Source organism: Bufo gargarizans, chromosome 7, assembly GCF_014858855.1.
Source record: "Bufo gargarizans isolate SCDJY-AF-19 chromosome 7, ASM1485885v1, whole genome shotgun sequence".
NCBI lineage: Eukaryota > Metazoa > Chordata > Amphibia > Anura > Bufonidae > Bufo > Bufo gargarizans.
The window spans coordinates 49,551,442-49,575,800 of NC_058086.1; the positions used below are offsets into that span (position 1 = coordinate 49,551,442).

Consider the following 24,359-nt stretch of genomic DNA (forward strand, 5'->3'; position numbering starts at 1 on the left):
CAAGTATGAATCAGTTGCCCCCATTGCAACCATCAACCTCATTTTTCCATCCTGGTCCTTAACGGGCCAGACATTGCATGCCTCTTCTGCCCTAACCTTTGTATATCATGTAGGCTGCAGAAGACAATGGTACAGCATCACCTGCAGCAGTCATGACCATGAAAGAAGTTCAAGGCACATCTCCTGCAGTGACAACTTAGGGTCAGTTCACATGCAGAAAAGATTTTTGTAGAACTTACCAGTAAAATCTTTTTCTCGCTCTTCATTGGGGGACACAGGAACAGTGGGTATAGCCATGTCCTCTAGGAAGCTTTAACACTAGATAAAGCGGTTAGCTACTCCCCTGGCAGCTATACCCCCTCCAACCTGGAGAGAGAGCTTCCATTTGTGGAGAAGCGAGCCAACCAAAGAAAAAAACACAGAGAACCAACCATGCCAAGGACCCAGCAATTGCCACAACTGTGGTCAAACAACAATACTGGGTGGGTGCTGTGTCCCCCAATGAAGAGCGAGAAAAAGATTTTACTGATAAGTTATACAAAAAAAAAATAAAAATTTCCTTTTCTTGCTTATATTCATTGGGGGACACAGGAACTGTGAGACGTCCAAAAGCAGTCCACAGGGAGAGAAAAACCACAGACCCATGGAAGCAAGCGTCCCTGCAGGCATCAAGAAATTGCTGCCTGCAGGATCATGTGGCCTAAGGCAGCATCCACCGATGCAAAGTATGCACCTGGTAAAATTTTGTGAGTGTGTGCAAGGAGGCCAAGTAGCTGCCTTGCACAACTGTGCAGCCAAAGCGTGATTCCTCCGAGCCCAAAATGCGCCCACCACTCAGGTGGTGTGAGCCGTGACATGCCGCGCGGTATGCTTCAGCAATTGTAGACCGAATTTAGCGTGCGACTGCCACCCTCTGGAATGACAAAAAGGGGATCCGTATGGTGGAAGGGACCGGAGGCTGCTAAATAGATCTTCAGCACTCTGACGTCTAAATGGTGTAACTCCTTTTCCTTAGGCCTCTTTCACACTACCGTATGGCTATTTCAGTGTTTTGCGTCAGTTTTTTACAGATCCATTGTTCCATTTGGCATATACAGTAATTACATAGAAAAAATAAAATGGGCTGGGCATAACATTTTTAATAGAGGGTTCCGCAAGAACAGATATGAATGCATCTCCGAAAGGAGAGGGAGCCTGGAGCACAGAGGACTAAATTCAGATCCCAATGCGGTAAAGGAGGACAGTACAGAGGAACCATATGTGCCACTCCCTGGAAAAAAAATAAAGTCCTTACAGGCCCCAAGGGAGCTAGAGAAGAATAGAAGCGCCAACACCTGACCCTTCAAAGAACTAAGGGCCAGACCAAGGTCCAACCCTGATTAAAAAGGACAGGGCTGTGGGGAGAGAAAAGTAGTGGAATATTTCAGATTTTACAGAACCCAGGAAGGACCTCCAGGTCCTGTAATAGATCCTGGATGACACAGGCTTCCTGGCCTGAATCATAGTGAGGATGACATTCACCGAAAACCCTCTGCGCGTTAGGATGGCAGTTTCAATGGCCATGCCCTCAAACGAAGAGACCTTAAATGCTGATGGAAGACCGATCCCTGAGAAAGAAGGTTGTCTCTGAGTGGCAGTGACGTCTCCTAGAAGGAGAACTAGGTCAGCGTACCATGCACGACGGGGCCAATCCAGATCTAATAGGATTGTCGGAATGCCCTCCATCCTGATCTTCTGTAGGAGGGGGAAAGGGAAACGCATAAGGAGGGAAGAACTGTCAAGGAGACATTGGGGCGTCCACGCCGCATGCTTCTGGATCTCTTGCTCAGGGAAGAAAGGTGGGAATCTGTCGTGTAGATTGGGGGGGGAATGTGGTGTGCCACAAAACAAATACTCTGCAAAAGCAGATGTGAGAAAGGTAGTAACATAGGTGCTACCAAGCCTTGTGGGGTGGTTATGAACCGTGAGCCGGAGGGGATTAGGCTAGGACTGAAGCCCATTCCCCATCTGAGACCGGTGCTATAGAGAAGTAGCCAAGGATTAAGTGGCTGCACAAAAAAACTCCACCTGAGGAGAAAGCCAGGAAAGAGGAGTCTCACTGTATTGCTAGCCCCATACCGCAAATTCATCAAAACCAGACCGCCTCGGCCGTGTATAGACATAGGAGGGAGTATAAATTATATTCAAACTTTAAACACCTTCCAATTTATATAAAATACAAAACTTATAAAAAGGTATCTTAAAAACATAAGCTCTAATCGAGCTCAGACGCCATGGGTCAAGAAAACATAGATAGAGATGGATACTTATTGTCTCAGAACAAAGAAAAATAGCATTTGAATTATTCTGAGGTTACTCAAGGTTTTGTAGATATAGCCATTCAGGAGGTGGTGAGGATATCCATCAATGAATATTCCAAGGAAACAAACAGCTATTGTTCCCTAGGCGTCCCTCCCTAGACCTCAGCCTAGGGACACCCCCTAATGGTAGGTGTTCCCTGTTAAGCCCTATTGTAATTAAAAGGGGATATATGGCTATATTAACCTGCTGAATACATGAATAACTATACCACTAAAGGACAAAACCAATAAGTATCCGGTAAATAAACCAAACAAAAATCCTGACGCAACGTTTCCCCAGTCAAAGATATCCAGACCGGTTCGTCAGGGGATCACATATGCTTAGCTTAAATCTCACGATAAAGACTCTCACTTGGTGCCCCTTAATCAGGACCCTCTGGGAGACGAGCCAGGATGCAGGCTTTTCGGATGTCAGAGGTCTCTATCGTGAGACTTAAGCTAAGTATATATGATCCCCTGACGAACCAGTCTTGATATCTTTGACTGGGGAAACGCTGCGTCAGGATTTTTGTTTGGTTTATTTACCTGATACTTATTGGTTTTGTCCTTTAGTGGTATACTTATTCATGTATTCAGCAGGTTAATATATCTATATCAAAATATAAGAGAGGGGGAGTCAGTGTATCATTGGTGGTGTGGTGGTGAAGAGGGCTTCATACTTACCCAGTCCCGTGCACTCATCTTCATCCTCCATAAGTGGACCCGCAAGGTCACCTCCTCAGCAGCTGGCACCGGAGTGGCAGGAGTCTGGTATGGCAGGAGGGTCTTTCTTTGGCAGATCTAGGTGACCCTTCTGATGGCGGGATGCAGGGGAGCACGGCTGCCCTGGTCCACCTTGTCTTCTTGTGGGGGAGGAGGCAGCGTGGCGGGCCAACGCTGGCGTGCTCCCCTGGGAAAATAGGGAGGTGAGGCGACCGCTGTTTCCCACCTGAAAGAAGAAAAATTACAAAAAAAATAAAATCTTCAGGAGGTCTTGCCTCCTATTGACACACAAAAAAAAAAAAAAAACACAGAAGCTCTCACCAGGCTGGAGGGTGTACAGCTGCCAGGGGAGGCGCTAACAGCGTTATCTAGTGTCAGCGCCTCCTAGAGGACATCACTATACCCACGGTCTGTGTCCCCCAATGAATATGGGTGAGAAACTGACTTCTGTTCATCTGGATGAGGTTGTTTCTGCAAACACCATTCCGATGTATAGAATAGCTGCAGCAAATCAGCCGCTTCTGCTCGGGGGGCAGCTGATACTTTAGGACTTGGAAAAAAAAGTGTAAGGAACGTTTCCATCATGAAAATTGAAAGGAATCCTCCACCTATAGAAAATGACCCAGAATAACTAGGCACAGACAGGGGTGGATGGGCCATAGACCCTACAGGGAAACTTCCTGGTGGGCCACCCAAACCCTCCTCGCTGCCACTGACCGGGTACATAACGAGCTCACAGTGAGAGAGACTTTGGATATCGTGCACCCGGCCAGTGACCGCCGCACACGCCCTCCTGAAGTCAACTGCTGTGGCCCTCACCTCCTAAGCTCCCTGCTCATTAGACAACGGGGGGAGAAGGACAGAAGATGGCAGGCGTTGAGGGACAGCATATATTGTGCTACTCTTATTGGGTTCTGCTGGGATGGTATTTTACACGGCGGTATTGTTGACCCCGCCTTCTGATAATTTGGACTTTCCTACTAAATGGGGCCACTTTAAGTTCCCAGTCCACTCCTGGGCAGAGAGCATCCTCCTGCCTCCATCTGCTGGGTGTAGGGCGAGGACACCGTTACATCATTATACTATGATTGTAGATATTGTGCCGGTCTTTAGTTAGTGTATTATACTCCAGTCACAATTTTACTGGTTTCCAGTTGGCTCGCATCCCCCTGTTGGTTCATTGTCTAGTGTTCGATCAAGCCAGCAAAGTATTATATGAAAATGCGGCCACATATGAACATGGGACCAACACAGATGTCTTCAGCTGCCAAGTGCACATGTAACAGGTCAACTAGTGTCATAGGTACAAAACTGCTGACAGATGCCCTTTAAAGGGCAACTGCCATTCTATTTTTATTTGTGTAATGTGTAGGGGCAGCGATACTGACCATTTTTGTAATAGACTTTTAATTATTGAAATCATACATTTCTATTGGACAAATAGCTCTAAAGTGACCCATTCTGAGCTTCAGCAGCGCTCCTCCGTCCTCCGTTCATAACGCAGTCAGTCTCCACTGTTATGTGGACGGAGGAGCGCTGCTGAAGCTCAGAATGGGTCACTTTAGAGCTATTTGTCCAATAGAAATGTATGATTTCAATAATTAAAAGTCTATTACAAAAATAGTCAGTATCGCTGCCCCTACACATTACACAAATAGCCCAGTAGTTACACTTTAAGGCCTCATGCACACGACAGTTTTTTTTCACGGTCCGCAAAAACGGGGTCCGTGATCCGTGACCGTTTTTTCGTCCAGTGGGTCTTCCTTGATTTTTGGAGGATCCACGGACATGAAAAAAAAGTCGTTGGTGTCCGCCTGGCCGTGCGGAGCCAAACGGATCCGTCCTGAATTACAATGCAAGTCAATGGGGACGGATCCGTTTGATGTTGACACAATATGGTGCCATTTCAAACGGATCCGTCCCCATTGACTTTCAATGTAAAGTCTGGAGTTCTTTTATACCATCGGATTGGAGTTTTCTCCAATCCGATGGTATATTTTAACTTGAAGCGTCCCCATCACCATGGGAACGCCTCTATGTTAGAATATACTGTCGGATATGAGCTACTTCGTGAACCTCAGATCCGACAGTATATTCTAACACAGAGGCGTTCCCATGGTGATGGGGACGCTTCAGGTTAGAATACACTACAAACTTTGTACAAGACTGCCCCCTGCTGCCTGGCAGCACCCGATCTCTTACTGGGGGCTATGATAGCACAATTAACCCCTTTAGGTGCGGCACCTAAAGGGGTTAATTGTACTATCATATTCCCCTGTAGGAGATCAGGGCTGCCAGGCAGCAGGGGGCAGCCCCCCCCCCCCCTCCCCAGTTTGAATATCGTTGGTGGCACAGTGTGCCCCCACCATCGCGCCCCCCCCTCCCTCCCTCTATTGTATTAAATCGTTGGTGGCACAGTGTGCCAACCACCATCGGCCCCCCTCCCTCTATTGTATTAAATCGTTGGTGGCACAGTGTGCCAACCACCATCGCCCCGCCCCCCCCCCCCCCTCTATTGTATTAATTGACTTGAATGGGTCCGTGAACCGTTGTCCGTCAAAAAAATAGGACAGGTCATATTTTTTTGATGGACAGGATACACGGATCACGGCCTCAAAACGGTGCATTTTCCACGGACCCATTGAAAGTCAATGGGTCCGCGAAAAAAAAACGGAAAACGGCACAACGGCCACGGATGCACACAACGGTCGTGTGCATGAGGCCTAAACCTTACTGGGGAGGGCTGTGGTTGTAGGGAACCATCTTCACCCGCTGGTTATAGGATCAGCCCTACTATAGCCACTTCAGAGGTTACATCAGGACAGGTTTTCCCCTATACTTTACATTACAAGACATCTTGACACCTGCGGCAATAATCCACATCCATTGACTAGAAGCAGAATGTAAAAAAATACATAAGCTTTAATTTAAAAAAGTGCCAATTTGTTCTGTACATTAATATTTACACAGGAAAAAGATAAAAAACGAACACGACATCAGTTATTCTCCTTTCCTCCCAAGTACGGATCCAGAGACGTCTGAAAAGGGAAAGAGAAAAGTAATGAGGTTGTGTCAAAAGTGAGAATCTACAGATTCTTAGAAGGGGATGTATCAACTTAAAATAAGTGACACTTTGTATTAGGAAAACTGAAGCGACACATTATAGAAATGTTATTTATTAGAAAACTGTAACCTGTCTAATGGAAGATTGCTAAGGAGAATCAGTCTTCTGAGGCCTCTGGTCTCCTAACCTCCAGCCCTGCCTCCCCAAGGCCTCTTTCACACGAGCGTGTCTGGATGTGTTGCGGCAAACCCACGCGAGTAGGTATGCAATTGCAGTCAGTTTTTATCACGCGGGTGCAATGCATTTTGCACGCACGTGATATTAAAAACAAAAAAAAACAAAACACTGAATGTGGTACCCAGACCTGAACTTCTTCATTGAAGTTCAGGTTTGGGTTCAAGGTTGTGTAGATTGTATTATTTCCCCTTATAACATGGTTATAAGGGAAAATAGCATTCTGAATACAGAATGCATAGTACAATAGCACTGGAGGGGTTAAAAAAATAAAAATTATTCAACTTGCCTTAATCCACTTGTTCGCGCAGCGGGAATCTGTCATCTTCTTTGAGGAATAGGACCTTTGAGGTCCTATTCCTCAAAGAAGACGACACTCGCCCATGTGAAAGGGGCCTAAGGGCCCATGTCATGCATTGGAGCGCAAATTCAACTTGAAAGTCTACACTGTAGAAAAAAATATATTAGTTTTTGCAGTACGGAGGCAGCGACCGAAATGTCAGGAAAACGCTTCATAGTGCTTAGTTGCCTTCCGCTCCATATCTTCCAGATTGCTGATCCATTTAAGCGATAAGGTGCGCACGCGGCCGGTGCCTGTTTATTACGGACCCGCTGTTTGTGAGGTCACAATATGGGCACGGCCAGCAAGCGTTTGTGCGCATGAGCCCCAAATGTGTGATAGCGTTTACCAAGACCAATGTGACCCTGCAGTCTATCTGCTGGCAGGAGCGCCGGGGAGTTGAACTATGGCAACACTGCCCCCCCATGGCACCGACTTGTCCTTCCATCTCTCACCTGGTACAGCGCTCGCTCCTTCTTGAGTCTAGCGTAGAACTGGAGGACGTAGGGATTCGCATTTACCGCCTTGGGATCAAAATCCATTACTCGGAGACCCTCTAAGCTGCGAGCTCTGGAGAGCGCTACATAGGCCTGGCCGCTCTCAAACACACGTGACAGGGAGATCTCCACACAGTCCAGCGTCATTCCCTGCAGCACAGGAAGAACGCGACGATTCAAGCACAGGCCATTGTGGATCACATCAGACGCTCTGTGGGGGTGCGGTCACTTACCTGACTCTTGTGTATGGAAATGGCCCACGCCAGCTTCAGGGGTAACTGCTGCCGGCTCAGGTAGACCCCACCATGAGCTTTAATTACCCAGCGCTCTGGCTTGATGACCTCCAAGACCCCGCACAGGAAGCGCACTTTAGGCAGAGCTAAAGAGAAGATGCATAAAGTTACAAGACCATAAAGTCCACAGATCAGGGGGCTGAGAAGGAGTCTGGATTTTTTTGATTTTTTTTTTGGGGGGGGGGGGGATGCAGTTAATTGGTTACTTTCTCAAGCATCTGTCATGTACATTGACCTCAGTAAATACATTGTATCCATGCCAGTCCCTCCTCCCCCCCATCAGTATCCCAAAACCATTCATGGGTGAGACCAGATCCCTCCAGGCCTGGGGTCATACCCTATAGGCCTCCGAACCCATCACTCACGTCTTTCTGTTCCTTCAAACCCGACGACGACTCCTCGCGCTCCGTTCACTAAACCTCGGGCGACATCCAGATTCTTGGTCAGCATCACCTGCAGGGTCAACATTGGAGAATTAGGGAAACCGGTCACTAGATCAGGGGTCAGCAACCATCAACTGTTGTGAAACTACAACTCTCAGCATGCGCCATTCACTTCTATGGGAGTTCTGAAAAAAGCCAAGCACATGTCCATGCTGGAAGTTGTAGTTTCACAACAGCTGGCGTGCTGCCAACCCCCTGCGCTAGAGTCACTTCCTCCTGAACTGTTAACATCATGGAGAAACCTGGATGAATCTGCATAGATTCTACAGCTCTGGATGTGACTGGAGTCTAAGCCCTAATGCAAGTCAAGATGAATGAAAGATGAATGAAAGATGAACAGGCCTAGTCCGGCTAATTACATGGGACAGTAAATGCTCCTATTGGCACCCCCTACTGGTCCAGGGTCTGTGCAGAACGCGCTCTGATGCATTGTGGGAAATATTTACAGACGGAGGAAGGACGGCCATCCAGCTATTGTAAAACTACAATTCCCACCATGCCCTGCTGTAAGCAGCCTGGGCATGCTGGGAGTTGTAGTTTTACAACAGCTGGAGAGCCGCAGGTTGGCCATCACTGGACTAGAGCAAGCACTACCCCATGTGTGGTGCATTCCTGCATCTTGGTCAAGCGGTGCTGACAGATGCCAAGTGGAAACCAGTAGCATTTCAAATGCAGCTCTGGATGTGAGCGGAGTAGACCATCTCATCTAACCCATTTGAAAAGTAACAAAGCCGTTATATGTAGACAGAAGAGGCTCCGCTCCTTCCCGTTATCCGATATCTTCCCATGAGCCGAAACCAAACACAGAATCTGCATCGATTGTAGCGTCTCCACCCGAGGACCCTGGGGAAGGTTTGTACAGACTCCAGCCCCCCCCCCCCCCCCGATCACCGTCAGACCTCTCCTCACCTGAGCGCCCTTCTTCAGCAGAATCTGATCTCCAACAGGACACTGCGCATTCACTGTCTTCGCCAGCATTGGGTCACTGTCCAGAGCGTCATATTTGTGCACCTCCCCTGCAGAACAGAGAGTCTCCGGTATTATCGCCGCACACAGACTAGGAAAGAGGCGCTGCGTGCACCACGACCGCTTCCTAGTTAGAGCCATGCTTGGGATCTGTCAGGCCCGTCACATCTAGACTAGGCTCCCGTTGATATGCGAGCGAACTCATAACACCCGCACTAATTCCTGACCCATTCATTTCAATGGGCCTGTGTACAGGAGCGTTTATTTTCACGCATCAGTTCTGCATTCTATCAGCATGTTCTATGTTCTGCGTTTTTCACGCAGCCCTGGCCTCATAGCAGTGAATGGGGCTTCAGTGAAAAACGCATCGCATCCGGAAGAAAGTCTAATGCATTATTCACTGATTGTCGCTAAGAGATTTTGTTTGTAAACCTTCCTTTTTTTATTTTATTTCTTTATCATGCGCGTGAAGAACGCATTGCACCCACGCAGAAAAAAAACTGAACACAATTAACAAAACTGACTGAACACACCCTGAGCCGATCCGCAAAAAACACAGATCGGAAACAGACTCAAAATACGGTCCTGTGCACGAGTTCTTAAAGGCAATCTCCTGCCAGATGCCATTTAAAGGGTATGTAGACTTTTACAACTTTAGGCCTCATGCACATGACCATTGTGTGTTTTGCGGTCCGCCAGCAGCATAAACCGGCATTCTGCAGACCGCACGTCAATTTACGTTTTTTTGTACATAGCATGTGGAGGAGAGTTCTTAAAATCTCATCCACTTTGCTGGTACTACTTAAAGCTGCAGTGGATTTTTGTGCCGTGAATCTGCAGAATTTCAGCCACGTGTGAACATCGCCTTATTGTTCATTGCATCTGGGAAGGGGGGGAAAAAAAAAAAAAAAACTTTGGACGTAACCTTGATTAAAAGTGAATGTATCTGCAGCGCCTGTGCGGCCTACGTCTCTCTATGTACTACGATCCTACAGTACGGCCCCCACTTCCCGATTCTGCCCTTTAACAGAGCATCAAGCAGCTACCATTAAAGGGGATGTCCAGGTTAATCATTAAGAAAACTAATAAATGACCCTAACAGTCCTGAACCCCCTCCATTTCAGCGCCGGCTGACATGCCAATATCCCCTCACGTGTCAGCTGTAGCCCCTCACTGGCCTCAGCAGTCTTGTGCCATATACCGCTGGGGCCAAGGCCTGGCTGCAGCAGTCACATGCACTTATGGGGCTGCTTACAACAATGCAGTATACCGCTACAGCCAAAAGCATGATTTCGTGCAGCAGCGGGGAGCACAGGAGCTGCATCTCCGGAACAGAGGGAGATGATGTTTCCTCCCTGGACAACCCCTTTAAAAGATCTTGCAGTGGTTGTGCAGATCGTTAGCATATCCTCCACGTTACCACCTAAAATAGGGTCCCGTCCATACCAGACAGTTGCTGCAATCGTCGCTCGTTGGTCAGGTCCACGTCGTCCTTGTGGGTGCAGAGTCGCGTCGCCAGGATCCCGTCCCGCTCAATTTTGTTGTTACCGGTCAGTAGCAGCTGCCTCGTCACCTCCTCCGTGCATCTGGGGGGGAAATATCAGAACAGCAGGAAATTCAGTGTCCAGTGCAATTAAAGGGGCCGCACTGGATGAGAAATAGGCGACTGCGGTCTTCAGGGAACAGCGCCACACGTGTTTACAGGTTGTGTTTGGAACTGCAAGAAGACGCCCCCTCGAAAACCGGAGACACTGCCTCAGTCATTACCACACACAAAGCATGAAACTGTCTGGACAAGTTGGGAGTTGTAGTCTATCAAAGCTAGTCCACCATTTAAAAAACTTGCATACAGAGTAACCTCGCTCACATTTTAGGGTCTTACCTGCCCAGACGAACGGCCTGCAGCAGAGAGATGAACTTCTTGTCCGTCTGTCTCCGCACTTCCGTCAGCTCCATGGTCAGGTGAAGGCATCTCCTCCAGCTTTTACTCTGTGAAGCAGAACACATGAGAAACGTCCGGGGCCTCGGCCTTTAGAAACGAGGCATCAATGTTACAACTTCTGCATCATTCTAAATACTAGAGATTCTGGACCAAAGTGCATCACTTCCGTCACCGCCATCGGACGCGCCTGACGCGTGTTCATTGTGACGCCCTATTGAATGCAGTTCCCACCTGGAAACAAAACTTTGTCTGACTTGAGGCTTGAGTCACTGGTGGAAGCTGTAGAAAATCTCCACAAATGATGAGCTGGATCCCACCGAAAGGCTCGTCCCGCCCGCGGACCGCCCTGTAACAGGCGACAAGACAGATCAATATTCAGCTTCAACCCTCCCCCCAGAGCAGCAGACATATACAGATCTATACCTGGCGACAGCCTCCAGCTTGTCAAAGAATTCTCCTTCCACCATGGAGATCTCATCTATGATCAGGTGTCGGCAACTTATCCAGTGCTGACGGACCCCCGGCCTCTTGGCCAACTCTATACATTGCTCCAGCGGAGCCTTCCCAGAACCGATACCTAAAACCAGTGCAGTGAGTAACATTGTGGAGCAAAGATACAGGCATAACGATAAGGAACAGTCCGACCACAGAAGACAAACACCATCATTCACTACAATGACATACAGCTAGCAGTGGCTGTATAATCTGTATGCAGTGAGCTCCCCCTAGTGGTGGCTGTATAATCTGTGTGTAGTGAGCTCCCCCTAGTGGTGGCTGTATAATCTGTATGTAGTGAGCTCCCCCTAGTGGTGGCTGTATAATCTGTATGCAGTGAGCTCCCCCTAGTGGTGGCTGTATAATCTGTATGCAGTGAGCTCCCCCTAGTGGTGGCTGTATAATCTGTATGTAGTGAGCTCCCCCTAGTGGTGGCTGTATAATCTGTATGTAGTGAGCTCCCTCTAGTGGTGGCTGTATAATCTGTATGTAGTGAGCTTAAAAGGCCATGTACACACACACACAGACATTTAGGGGCAACTTTATTTTTTAATTGCAGTGTACTCATTTTGAACTAAAGCAAAAAAAAAAAAAAAAAATTTTACAATTTGTCTTTATCAAAAATTTGGAGCCCTTTTCCCTGTACACGGCTGAGATGCTCTAGTAGCAGGATCTGAATTTTCTCTGTTCCATCAGGCAGCTCACCTGACTGCTCCTCATCTCTGAAACTATAAACACACATTATAGCTCAGTGTTTCTGACCACTCAGTAATTTATAGATAAGGTTTATTAGATGACGGCACAAAGTGAAAGTAGGATGCACACAGCTACAAAAACAGTTAACCCTTTGGGACAGAATGGCTCAATATTTTTAATAAAGACCAATTTAAAAAAATGATTTTTAGCCCAAAATGAGCAAGATGTAATAAAAAAAATAAAAAAAATTAAAAGCCCCAAAGGTGTACATAGCGCCTTTAGTTTTCGATCTTTTTGCAGAACATAATGAATAAGAGCATGGCATAAACCATGGAGGATTCTGATTGGCCGCATTAAAATAGCTCCTTCACAGTGGCCATCTTTAAAAACAAATATAGCTAGATTTTTTTGTTTCTCATGGGAGTCACCACGCACCCTCATTGGGATATCCTCACCTGCAAAGGCATGTAGTGTGGTGCCACCAATGTGACAGGCGGCCACCCCTGTGCTCGCTGTCGCATAAGTGCTTTTAGGGGGCAGCGCCCCAACAATCCTTTTCAGGAGGTAAGATTTCCCGGTGCCTGGAAAGAAGGAAACCGAGGCAGAGACTTTACAAGGCGGAAATAGCTGTTCTGCAGGTGAAGCTAAAGAGGCAGAAGAGTTTAGTCAGGAAATTAGAAAAATCCTCCATTCTTTACACTGCAGGCTGTATCAACCAAACTGGAAAATGGATACAACCCTGATATTACAAAGTGAATGATGACATTTATGTCTAAGAGTCAAAAAAAAGGTCTTCCGAACCTGCGTTTCCGGTAAAGAAGACATTCTTCCCGCTGAGGACGGTGCTGAGGACCATGGACTGCTCGGTGGAGAGCTGCAGCTGCTGGGGCATGGTCAGAGCCGGCTTTTTGCTGGGACGGAGCTCAGAAATCTAGAAATCAAATGAGTGAAATTATGTAATGTCCGGGCAAAACAGTAAGCCTACTCGCGACCAGTTCTGAGAGGTCATGGATTTCTATACTGGTAACAGAGGTGTCACTCTTCACTGCAGGTCTGTTATTCTATTCATGAACCAGAAAGAACAGGATAAACAGATTTATCCTAACCTTAGAATGTGGGGCAGTTCATACAAAAGTGACTTCGTAATAACATCTTGTACTGTCCTAAGTTACCTCCTGTATTATACTCCGGAGCTGCACTCACTATTCTGCTGGTGCAGTCACTGTGTACATACATTACTTATCCTGTACTGATCCTGAGTTACATCCAGTATTATACTCCAGAGCTGCACTCACTATTCTGCTGGCTGTTAATGGAAACAGTCAGCTTGGTGGTGGAAAGCGTATCCGAGTTTCCATAACACAGATGACTGCATTCTGGGAAGTACAATCTTTACATAAGGCTCTCTACCAAATCACAACAACACGTCAGGAGACTTCCGCACTGAAGCATTAAGAATGCAGCTCTGGAGTATAAGGCTACTTTCACACTTGTGCTTGATCGGATCCGTTCTGAACGGATCCGATCATATTAATGCAGACGGAGGCTCCGTTCAGTACGGATCTGTCTGCATTAATAACTTAGAAAAATTTCTAAGTGCGAGAGTAGCCTGAGCGGATCCGTTCAGACTTTCAATGTAAAGTCAATGGGTGACGGATCCGCTTGAAGATTGAGCCATATGGTGTCATCTTCAAGCGGATCCGTTCCCATTGACTTACATTGTAAGTCTGAACGGATCCGCTCGCCTCCGCACGGCCAGGCGGACACCCGAACGCTGCAAGCAGCGTTCAGCTGTCCGCCTGGCCGTGCGGAGGCGAGGCTGAACGCCGCCAGACTGATGCAGTCTGAGCGGATCCGCATCCATTCAGACTGCATCAGGGCTGGACGGAAGCGTTCGGGTCCGCTCGTGAGCCCCTTCAAACGGAGCTCACGAGCGGACAGCAGAACGCTAGTGTGAAAGTAGCCTAACACAGGATGCAATGACTGCTGTCTGTTTCTTACCAGGCTGTTCTCGGCTGATGCGGTCCTCGGTCGTTTCTGCGGACATCGGTTTGCAGCATTGGGTCCTCGGTTACTGAGCCCCTTCCCTTTCACAGGGGTCTGGGTGTTGACCTTTGCCCTCATTTCATTCGCCTGCTCCACATCCTTCCTCTGGATGGGGCTGATAGTCTCAAATACTCGTGGGAGCCCCGACAATAGGCGCATCCGCTCGTTCACCGGCTTCTCGCTCTTCCCCGCCTCGTGCTTTATCATCAGGGTCTTCATGAAGTGCTTCAGCTTGTCCGAGGGGCAGTTGGAGATCAGCAGCTGCACGTTGTCCGGCCGCAGCACGATGGAGCTCTTCCCGTCTCGGATGAAGCGGGTGAAGATCTGGATCTGCCTCAGGATGAAGTTTTGGGGCAACTTCCCATCACTGACCTGCAGCACCAGCTCCCGGAACTCATTGCGTCCCAGCGAGGTGAAGGCGTTACGGATAACTTTCCGTTTTATCGCCTGTCCGGAGGCATTCAGATATTCAATGGCGACGCTGCTCTGGATCTCTGGGGACAAGTGGTCGGCCAGATTCATCTTCCTGGAAAGAGAAGGAGTCCTGGTGACTGTCACGATCCGGTCGCCCTCTAATCCGGACCCTCCAGTAGAACTGTCCGACCACAGGGGGCAGCATCTGGACAGCCCCTTTAAATACAACCTCCTGGCTCGTTTCCATGTTTGCAGCCATTAATCTGGGAATAGAGGAGCAGCAAGATGTCCGACTATCAGGAACTCTGCATGGATGCTGAGTCTTCCCGTAGTTCAGAGCTTCTGCCCCGGTGACCATAGCGGTGGGGTATCAGGGCTGTTTCTGTAGAGGACCTCCGCGACAGAGCCCTGCATTACCTGCTCCTATCCCACTGTACTAATCGCCCATCAATAATAAGCAGGGCCGGCGTTGTCACAGCTCCGCCCCCGCTTCATTATCCCTCAATAATATTATGGTTCTGACTCTGCAACATTCTATCTGCACACAACACATCTAGAGCTGGAGATCGGTTTCCATGACAACAGACGGGCTGCAAATCTGTCCTAATCATCCAGATGGAGGAAACAGCACCCGAGAGCCCGATGAAGCCTGGGTGGCAGGAGCGGGGGAGGGGTGTGCCCTCTTCTGGGGCATCATGTAGCCCCTCCATTAAAGAGTCTGTCACTGTCACCTCCAAAAATCGCTTACAAAGTAAGCAAACCGCCATTTATCGGAGGGGCCCGGAAACAGAACCATAACTGGTCCTGGGATCCTGAGAAGTGATTATTATTATTTTTATGCAAATAAGGTTTTCAGTGCACCGTGGGCGGGGCCACTCAATTTAGTGCACCTGGCTTCCCCAGCAACATCACTACGGTCTCTGAAATCTGAGGGGCCACCAATCAAAACAAGCGGAATGGTGCTGGGCGAAGTTACTGGCGGAATGATTGGTGCACCAGACAGTAGCCCCGCCTACAGTGCACCAAACAGTAGCCCCGCCTACAGTGCACCAAACAGTTAATATTGGCAAGAAGCATTTATCAGGATTAGGGCTCATTCACACGACCGTTGGTCGTTGCAGTCTGCAATGCACGGGCACCTTCCGTGGGGCTGGCGCATGGGGATCGCAGACCCATTTACTTAGATGGGGTCCGCGATCCTCTCGGTCCACAAAAAGATAGAGTAAGTTCTACATTTTTTGCGGTGCGGAGGCACGGAACGGAACCTCAGAAAGCACTCCGCAGTGTTCCGTTCTGCATCTCCGGATTTGCGGACCCATTGAAACGAATGGGTCCGCATAAGTGATGCAGAATGACAACGGACCGGTGCCCTTGTATTGCAGATCCGCAAATGCGGTTCGCAATACGGGAACGGGACACCAACGGTCGTGTGAACGAGCCCTTAAGGAGAGGATTTTCAAGGAAAGATGACTACGTTTCGGAGCACTGACCCTACACAGTGCAATGCCTTTACAACATGGATGTCAAACTCATGGCCCTCCAGATGTTGAAAAACTACAACTCCCATCATTCCCTGATAGCTGTAGTATGCCCAGGCATGATGGGAGTTGTAGTTTTGCAACAACTGGAGGGCCACGAGTTTGACATCCCTGCTTTACAAGAACCTGATCGTGACCTCGGATCATAAATGTTATTAAAGGGGGATAACCCCCAGCATCAAACGATCTTCTCCACTACCAGCGTCTGATGGTGGTCCATCCTCAATGTAATCTCCTGGACCCCATTATAGGTCCAATCATATCCTAGATCACTGCTGTCAGGGCATGTTGGGAGTTGTAGTTTCACAGCAGCTGGAGAGGTGCAGGTCTGAGAACAGACGCGTTGCTCCCAGCGGTGCACCTAGCCTGATCCTCCATCCCACAGGGCGGTGGTCCCAGATGACACAGCGGCCACACATTATATATATCAGGGAGAGGGGGATGTCTAGTGTGCACATGATGTACGATGAATGCAAGGACCTGCGGCTCCTATACATATGAACTATATCCAGATATACAATATGTGCGATATCAGGACAGAACACCGGGGACGAGCAGAGCAGAGACTTACCGTGAGCTGGGTGTGCGGCTCGTCAGATCTCCCCCGGCTCTGAGCCCCGCGATCTCCTCCTCGGTCCTCGCATCAAACACTTAAAACAAGTTTAAATCTGCCGGCTCAAAGAACCAGCCAATCAGAAGCTGGGCCTTTAAAGAATCAGCCAATCGCGTCCCAGTGACGTCACGAGTAGAGAACCGTTAAGACGCTGATTGTTTTGTCACGTGATGGAGCAGCGGCGTCCATCTTTGTTTTGGGAAAGTTATGATTGACTCTCCACACAACTTCTGGCAAAATAAATCAATGTAATTCCGGGACGAATCCTGTGGAGAGCCGCCGCGGCGCCCCCTGTTGTCCGACACCCTCCATCTTCTGTTCTTTAGAGAATATAATTGTGTGGCGGAGCCTCCGCAGCAAATTCCATCAGATCTGTTCGCACTGCTCGTGTCCGCTCATGGCAAAAGACAGGAAAGCTCCCGGCGCAGACATTAAACTGTTCCCCTGAGGCCCACAGGAGCCCAGGTAGAAACTGTATATCTGACGCCTCTGTATGGAATAGCGCCATCTGCTGCGCCATTCTATGCAGCTAAAAACTGGGGAGCTCACCGCACACTGGTTATACACCGCAGCCACCACCAGGGGGAGCTCACCTCACACTGATCATACACCGCAGCCACCACCAGGGGGAGCTCACCGCACACTGATCATACACCACAGCCACCACCAGGGGGAGCTCACCGCACACTGGTTATACACTGCAGCCACCACCAGGGGGAGCTCACCTCACACTGGTTATACACTGCAGCCACCACCAGGGGGAGCTCACCTCACACTGATCATACACCGCAGCTACCACCAGGGGAAGCTCACCGCACACTGGTTATACACCGTAGTCACCACCAGGGGGAGCTCACCGCACACTGGTTATACACCGCAGCCACCACTAGGGGAAGCTCACCGCACACTGGTTATACACCGCAGCCACCACCAGGGGGAGCTCACCGCACACTGGTTATACACCGCAGCCACCACCAGAGGGAGCTCACCACACACTGGTTATACACCGCAGCCACCACCAGGGGGAGCTCACCACACACTGATCATACACCGCAGCCACCACCAGGGGGAGCTCACCTCACACTGATCATACACCGCAGCCACCACCAGGGGGAGCTTTCTACTACACACGGGTTATACACCGCAGCCACCACCAGGGAGAGCTCACCTCACACTGATCATACACCGCAGCCACCACCAGGGGGAGCTCACACTGATCATACACCGCAGCTACCACCAGAAGAAGCTTTCTTCTACACACGGGTTATACACCGCAGCTACCACCAGGGGAAGCTTTCTACTACACACGGGTTATACACCGCAGCCACCACCAGGGGGAGCTCACTGCACACTGATCATACACTGCAGCTACCACCAGGGGGAGCTCACCACACACTGATCATACACCGCAGCCACCACCAGGGGGAGCTCACCACACACTGGTTATACACTGCAGCCACCACCAGGGGGAGCTTTCTACTGCACACTGGTTATACACTGCAGCCACCACCAGGAGGAGCTTTCTACTGCACACTGGTTATACACCGCAGCCACCACCAGGGGGAGCTTTCTACTGCACACTGGTTATACACCGCAGCAACCACCAGGGGGAGCTCACCGCACACTGGTTATACACCGCAGCCACCACCAGGGGGAGCTTTCTACTGCACACTGGTTATACACCGCAGCCACCACCAGGGGGAGCTTTCTACTACACACTGGTTATACACCGCAGCCACCACCAGGGGGAGCTTTCTACTACACACTGGTTATACACCGCAACCACCACCAGGGGGAGCTTTCTACTGCACACTGGTTATACACCGCAGCCACCACCAGGGGGAGCTTTCTACTGCACACTGGTTATACACTGCAGCCACCACCAGGGGGAGCTTTCTACTGCACACTGGTTATACACCTCAGCCACCACCAGGGGGAGCTCACCGCACGCTGATCATACACTGCAGCTACCACCAATTACAGCTTTCCGCTTGCAGATAGGGTCAGTTTTAGGTTTCGGAAGTTCTGACTTTTCCACGTATATATCAGGCCCAGAATCTTGCGCTTCAGTAAACGCGTAGGAAATCCTACAAATGCAGCCATTTTTATTATCTGATCAGGCGTTCATAAGGGGCAGCCCGCGGGGGTCCTGATTGGCTTCGGCACTACATACGGTCGCCATAGAAACTGCTCCCACAAGCTCAGGCACAAGTAAAGACAGGCGGCGGGGCCTTGGTTGCTGTGGTAACCTTGCACAGCCTTTCTGGGCCTGGTCAGTTTCCCTGGAAACAGGACGCGCAGTCTGAAACATGGCGGCCTCGGCGGCGGGACAGCGGGAGAAAGCTCCGCGGGACGAGGTGTCTCTGAACGCCATCCACCGGGAGACGATCCGCAAGGAGAACCGCAGCCAGAGACTGGTCACAGAGTTCAGCATCAACCCGCACCACAAGAGTAACGTATCCGGCGGCAGAGCGTTATACGCTGATAATGTGCAGGGATGACGTCACAGCTGTGCCAGAGACTCGGATCTGCAGGGGCCCAGGGAATGAGAGCCGGGCGTCTACGTGGGTGGGGGCCGCATGGGATCATGTTCACACGAGCGCACACTGTCAGACCCATAACCGCGGCCGTCTCCTGCTCGTGTGAACGTGCCCCAGTGGTCGGACGCCCACCTCAGACCTGGTAAACTGCGCCAAGTGATGTCGCCATCTGGTCAGTCTGGCATAAATGCTTCTAAATTAAAGGAGCACTCCAGATAAAACTGAGGGGTGGAGCATGACACCACTGAGAGAACCCGTGACAGGCTCCGCCCCCTCAGGCATTGGCCTGGAGCAGCAATGCTCAACCTGCGGCCTTCCAGCTGTTGTAAAACTACAACTCCCACCATGCCCTGCTGTAAGCATTAGGCTGTCGGGGTATGCTGGGAGTTGTAGTATTGCAACAGCTGGAGAGCCGCAGGTTGAGCTTCCATCCCTTTGAATGGCTCGACCTTCATGAGGCGCTGCTCTCACCCCAGCCTTTCTCTTACTTTCCAGTGCACGCGGTAACGGGGAAGCCAATGGCGTGGCACGACAACCAGAACGAGACGGCGGACGGTAGGTGGCGTTTTATAAACGGTCTAGTGGTGAGATTACTCCATATAGATCGATAGGACAAGCGGTGGATAATCACAGGCGAGTAAATTACTGAGCATCCTGGGATTTCAAGTCTGTTCATCCTGAGCATTCTGGTTCTTCTGTATCTATTTCAAGGGGGAAGCCGTATTAAAAACGGAGGAAAAAAAGGACGTCGCCTTGGAGTACGGATCTGCTGTAAATGCCTGTATTGTATTCATGAACCAGGAAGCTCAGGATGAACAGCACTGCCTGCACATGTTCCTTTTTTATTGCCACAGTTTTGCAGTAAAATGTAAGATCTGCGGATTTGGCCGCCGGGTTCAGGCCAAGGGCTCATGCACACAAACTAATTTTTTTCAATGTTCATTTGGTTTTTCTTGCGGCCCGTACGTGGAACCATTCACTTCAATGTTGCCGCAAAAATGGAAATGACTCAGTGTACATTCCGTGTCCGTACGTCCACACGGCCGCTATGCAAAAAAAATAGAAGATCTCTTATTAATGTCCATGTTACAGATAGCGGCAGGACGCTCCACAAAATGCAGACTACAAAACATCCAACGTTGTGTGCATGAGCCCTAAACAAGATTGTTCCATTTCATTGACAGCAATCAGAGATCTTGAATAGTTTAGAAACCTCACTGATGTTATTTTACATGCACAGAAAACTTCCTGAATATAATCCATCACGCTGCGCTGGAGCCAACCAAAAAATACACCGAGCCGCAAACCACGAGTCAAGAGATCGGTTGGATGACACAGCCCCTGGTAGGTGCTCGGGCCCCCCTGGGGGGGGGGGGGGGGGGGGGGAGGAGGAGGAGGAGGATGACACTGGGTAGGTGCTCGGGACCCCCCGGGGGAGGATGACACTGGGTAGGTGCTCGGCCCCCCCCCCGGGTGCTTGACCCTAGGGAAGGGGGGGATTTTACAGCCCTTGTAGGTGCTCTTCCAGGGGGAGGAGGGAGATGACATAGCCCCTGGTTGGAGGACACCGTAGAGTCTAGACCTTCACCTCCTCCTTCCCCTGCAGATCAGAGTTGACCGGACAGACCGACGGCTGCATCATCATCGCCAGAACACAGAAATCACCGCGTACATGGAGACGGCGTGGAAGCTGAAAGAGCAGAGCGTCAACCTCCAGTGAGGATGGGAGGGCGTCCTGCAAGATTAGACATAGAGCCAAATCTACAGGATGAAGATCCCCCAGAGGCTGGAAGGACAGGCTGAGACTTGTAGTCCCCCAGCATCACTGGTCGCTCTGTGCTTCACCTCCATTTTGTAGACAGCAGATTAATGTGAATAATAAAAGATACTCATGAAATCCAAACAGCACTCGTCCTACGGAGCACGCCCAAACATCACATGGGGGTCTCTGCTCAGGACCCTCTTATTAATCAGAGCGGAAAGACCCCAACATCCCTCAGACACTGGTAGCAGAACCTGAGGGCTCGTTATACATCTGCGGCAGGAGTGACCCTCTAAACCCTTAAAGGGGTTGTCCGAGTTATATTTATTGATGACCTATCTTCAGGATAGGTCATCAATATCAGATCGGCGGGGGTCTGACGTCCAGCACCCCCGCCAATCGGCTGTTGGAAGAGGAGGCGCGCGCCAGTGCTGCCTCCTCTTCACGGTTTACCTTCTCGCCGTTGCATCCGCAGCAGTGAGCAGGTGTAATTACTCCCAAGTGTATAGGAGCGATCCGTACCATTGAAATGAATGGGACGGTTAGGTGTAATTACACCTGCTCACCGCTGCGGATGCAACAGTGAGAAGGTAAACCGTGAAGGAGGCAGCACTGGCGCGACACGCGCCTCCTCTTCAAACAGCTGAGCGGCAGGGGGTGCTGGGTGTCAGACCCCACCGATCTGATATTGATGACCTAGCCTGAGGATGGCAAACAAATGAAAGAAATGTTGTAACTAAAAACAGGCAGGAAGTGCTCAGACCCGTAAGCAGTTGTGCATATATAACCAGGGGAGCAAATCCTGCACTTGTGGCCCGTTGCTAACGGCGATCCCCAGCATAAATGCATACAGTGGAGGATGCCCGTGGCGAACCACAAGTACCCCAATAGACATCCTACACAAGATAGCAATTATGTGGATGTGATAATCAATATAATAATAGCAGACAGGTGCACTCGGCGGACTTGCTAAGCCCTCAAACTGATGATAAAATTGAGAGATTAGCCAACATGTCTGAGCCCGAGCACCGCGCCAAGGTTTCTCAAGTAGCTCTCAATTTTATCATCAGTTTGAGGGCTTAGTAAGGCTACATGCACACGAAAGTTGTTTTTTTGCGTCCGCAAATTGTGCATCCGCCCAAAAAACTGATTCGGCATCCGTTTTTTTAGGCGGATCAGTTTTTTCCCACAGATCCCTTGTAATAAATGCCTATCCTTGTCCGCAAATGTGAAAAAAGTAGGACATGCACTATTATTTTTTTTTGCTGAAGGGAAACACAGACAACGAACGCAGAACACAAACGGATGAACTATCAGCATTTATTTGCTGACCCATTGAAATGAATGGGTCCCCATCCTATCCGCAAAAATAACGGAACGGAGGCCGATAAAAACAACTGTCGTGTGCATGAGGCCTAAGTCCGCAGAGTGCGCCTGTCTTTGCTATTATTATATTATCACATCCACATAATTGCTATCTTGTGTAGGATGTCTATTGTGGTACTTGTGGTCCGCCGCAGGCATCCTCCACTGTATGCATTTTTGCTGGGGATCGTCATTAGCAACGGGCCACAAGTGCAGGATTTGCTCCCCTGTTGATTATGCACAACTGCATGTGGGTCAGAGCACTTCCTGCCTGTGTAACACCACAACATTTCTTTCATTTGTTTGCATATAGAGATGCCCGGAGGTGGATAAAATGCCTTCCATCCACAGGCTACATTTCGGTGACCTGCGAGGCCTGGGCCATATCATCCAGTCTTGAGTGGGACTCGCAGACTTCTCCCTCCTCCCATTGCTAATATGGCCACATGCTGGAGGTAACTAGTGAGTTGTCCGAGTCAGACCTCACGCTCCTGTAATTTGCCCACTGGCTCCTGGTATTGCCCAAACGGCTCAGGTAGGTGAGTGTTAGGACCAGAGCTACTTGAGACACCTTGGCGCGGTGCTCGGGCTCAGACATGTCCTCCTAGTAGGACATGTTGGCTAATCTCTCAGTTTTATCATCAGTTTGAGGGTTTAGTAGGTCTGCAGAGTGCACCTGTCTTTGCTATTATTATATTGCTATCCTGAGGATAGGGCCTCAATAAATATAACTCGGACAACCCCTTTAACGCATGATGCAATACATGTATGGCACTATGGACCTGCAATTGTATGGGCTACTGCATACACGGCTGGTACCGGCTGCATCATACAGCAGACACTCAGCTGCAATGACGGGGAACGGTGATCGCTCCAAACCCTGTCATTTAACCCCTCAAATGCCACATTCAAAACTGCAAGGCAGAGAGATGCGGCCTCCCGATCGGAGCCCCCGCAGTGAAATCGTGGGGCTTCAATTGGTTACCATGGCAGCCTGGACGCTTCTGAAGCTTAGCAGGGCTGTCATAGTAATCTGCCTGCTGAGCTACGCACGATGCACAGCTCAGCAGGGAGTGCATCATAATCCTATTCACCCTAGTAGATCTCTATTAGGGTGAATAGGACAAGGGATCAAAAGATCCCAGGTTCTAGCCCTTAAGGGCTAGAACCTTACCCTAATTTTACATAAAAAAAAATATATAAATAATTAGGTATCATCATGTCCTAAAATATCTGAACACATATACATATATATTTTTTTTAATTAAATAAAACCATAACAAAAAAATTAAATAATGAAAAACATGATTCGCCATTTTTTATCATCTTGTGCCTTCCAAAAAAATTGAATAGTGTTGTGCACACCACAAAACCAGTAACAGTAAAAACTACAGATCGTTACAATAAATCCCTCATACAGCTCTGTTGACCGAGATATTAAAAAGTTATAGCTGTCAGAAAATGCCGATGCAAAGAAAACTGATTGTTTTTTTTAAGTAATAAAAAAATAAAATACATGCTTGGCATCGCCGTATTCTTATTGAGCTGCAGAATAAGGATATAATTTTTAACGCACAATGAACGCTGTGACGTCAAAACCCCAAAATCCTTGTTGGAATTGTGTTTTATTATTATTTTTTTCAACTTTACCCCACAAAAAAAAAATTTGCCTCAGTTTTCCAATACAAGACAAATGTAATAGTGTCATAAAAAAAAAATGCATCTCGTCCCACAAAAACAAAGCCCTCATATGGCTGTGTGAACGGAAATATAAAGTTATAGCTGTTGGAGCGTGGGGAGGAAAAATTTAAAAAATTTAAATAGGCCCGATCTTTAAGGGGTTAAAGAGCACCTCGAGGACTGAACAAACTGACTACCAAGAGGAAATTTATCAAAACTACCTTAATTGCCCATAGCAACCAGATTCCACCTTTTATTTTTTCAGAACTCCTTTGTAAAATGTAAGGTGGGATCTGATTGGTTGCTAGGGGCAACTAAGCCAATTTTCCTTTACACCAGTTCCTTCCCCAATGTGTACATTATGTAAAT

General features: G+C 49.0%; 2 protein-coding genes across 3 annotated transcripts; one reads left to right on the forward strand and one right to left on the reverse strand.

Annotated features, from left to right (window-relative positions):
• Nucleotides 1-5,970: 5,970 nt before the first annotated feature.
• Nucleotides 5,971-16,673, reverse strand: PIF1 (PIF1 5'-to-3' DNA helicase). Of its 2 annotated transcripts, none has more exons than XM_044301878.1 (13): nucleotides 16,602-16,673; nucleotides 14,034-14,604; nucleotides 12,834-12,963; nucleotides 12,488-12,613; nucleotides 11,265-11,418; nucleotides 11,073-11,187; nucleotides 10,782-10,888; nucleotides 10,346-10,485; nucleotides 8,843-8,949; nucleotides 7,856-7,943; nucleotides 7,431-7,576; nucleotides 7,156-7,347; nucleotides 5,971-6,100 (listed from the first exon to the last, which is right to left on the reverse strand). In XM_044301878.1, exons 2-13 carry the CDS (start codon nucleotides 14,598-14,600, stop codon nucleotides 6,059-6,061), a joined length of 1,914 nt encoding a protein of 637 aa, XP_044157813.1. In that variant the 5' UTR covers nucleotides 14,601-14,604; nucleotides 16,602-16,673; the 3' UTR covers nucleotides 5,971-6,058. The 2 variants fall into 2 exon arrangements, with proteins under 2 accessions (XP_044157813.1, XP_044157812.1); XM_044301877.1 differs by having other exon boundaries at nucleotides 12,488-12,676.
• A 2,272-nt stretch (nucleotides 16,674-18,945) lies between these two features.
• On the forward strand, nucleotides 18,946-21,265 carry FAM183A (family with sequence similarity 183 member A). The gene is made up of 4 exons (XM_044302211.1): nucleotides 18,946-19,094; nucleotides 19,679-19,738; nucleotides 20,424-20,527; nucleotides 20,790-21,265. Exons 1-4 carry the CDS (start codon nucleotides 18,953-18,955, stop codon nucleotides 20,901-20,903), a joined length of 420 nt encoding a protein of 139 aa, XP_044158146.1. The 5' UTR covers nucleotides 18,946-18,952; the 3' UTR covers nucleotides 20,904-21,265.
• Nucleotides 21,266-24,359: the final 3,094 nt, after the last annotated feature.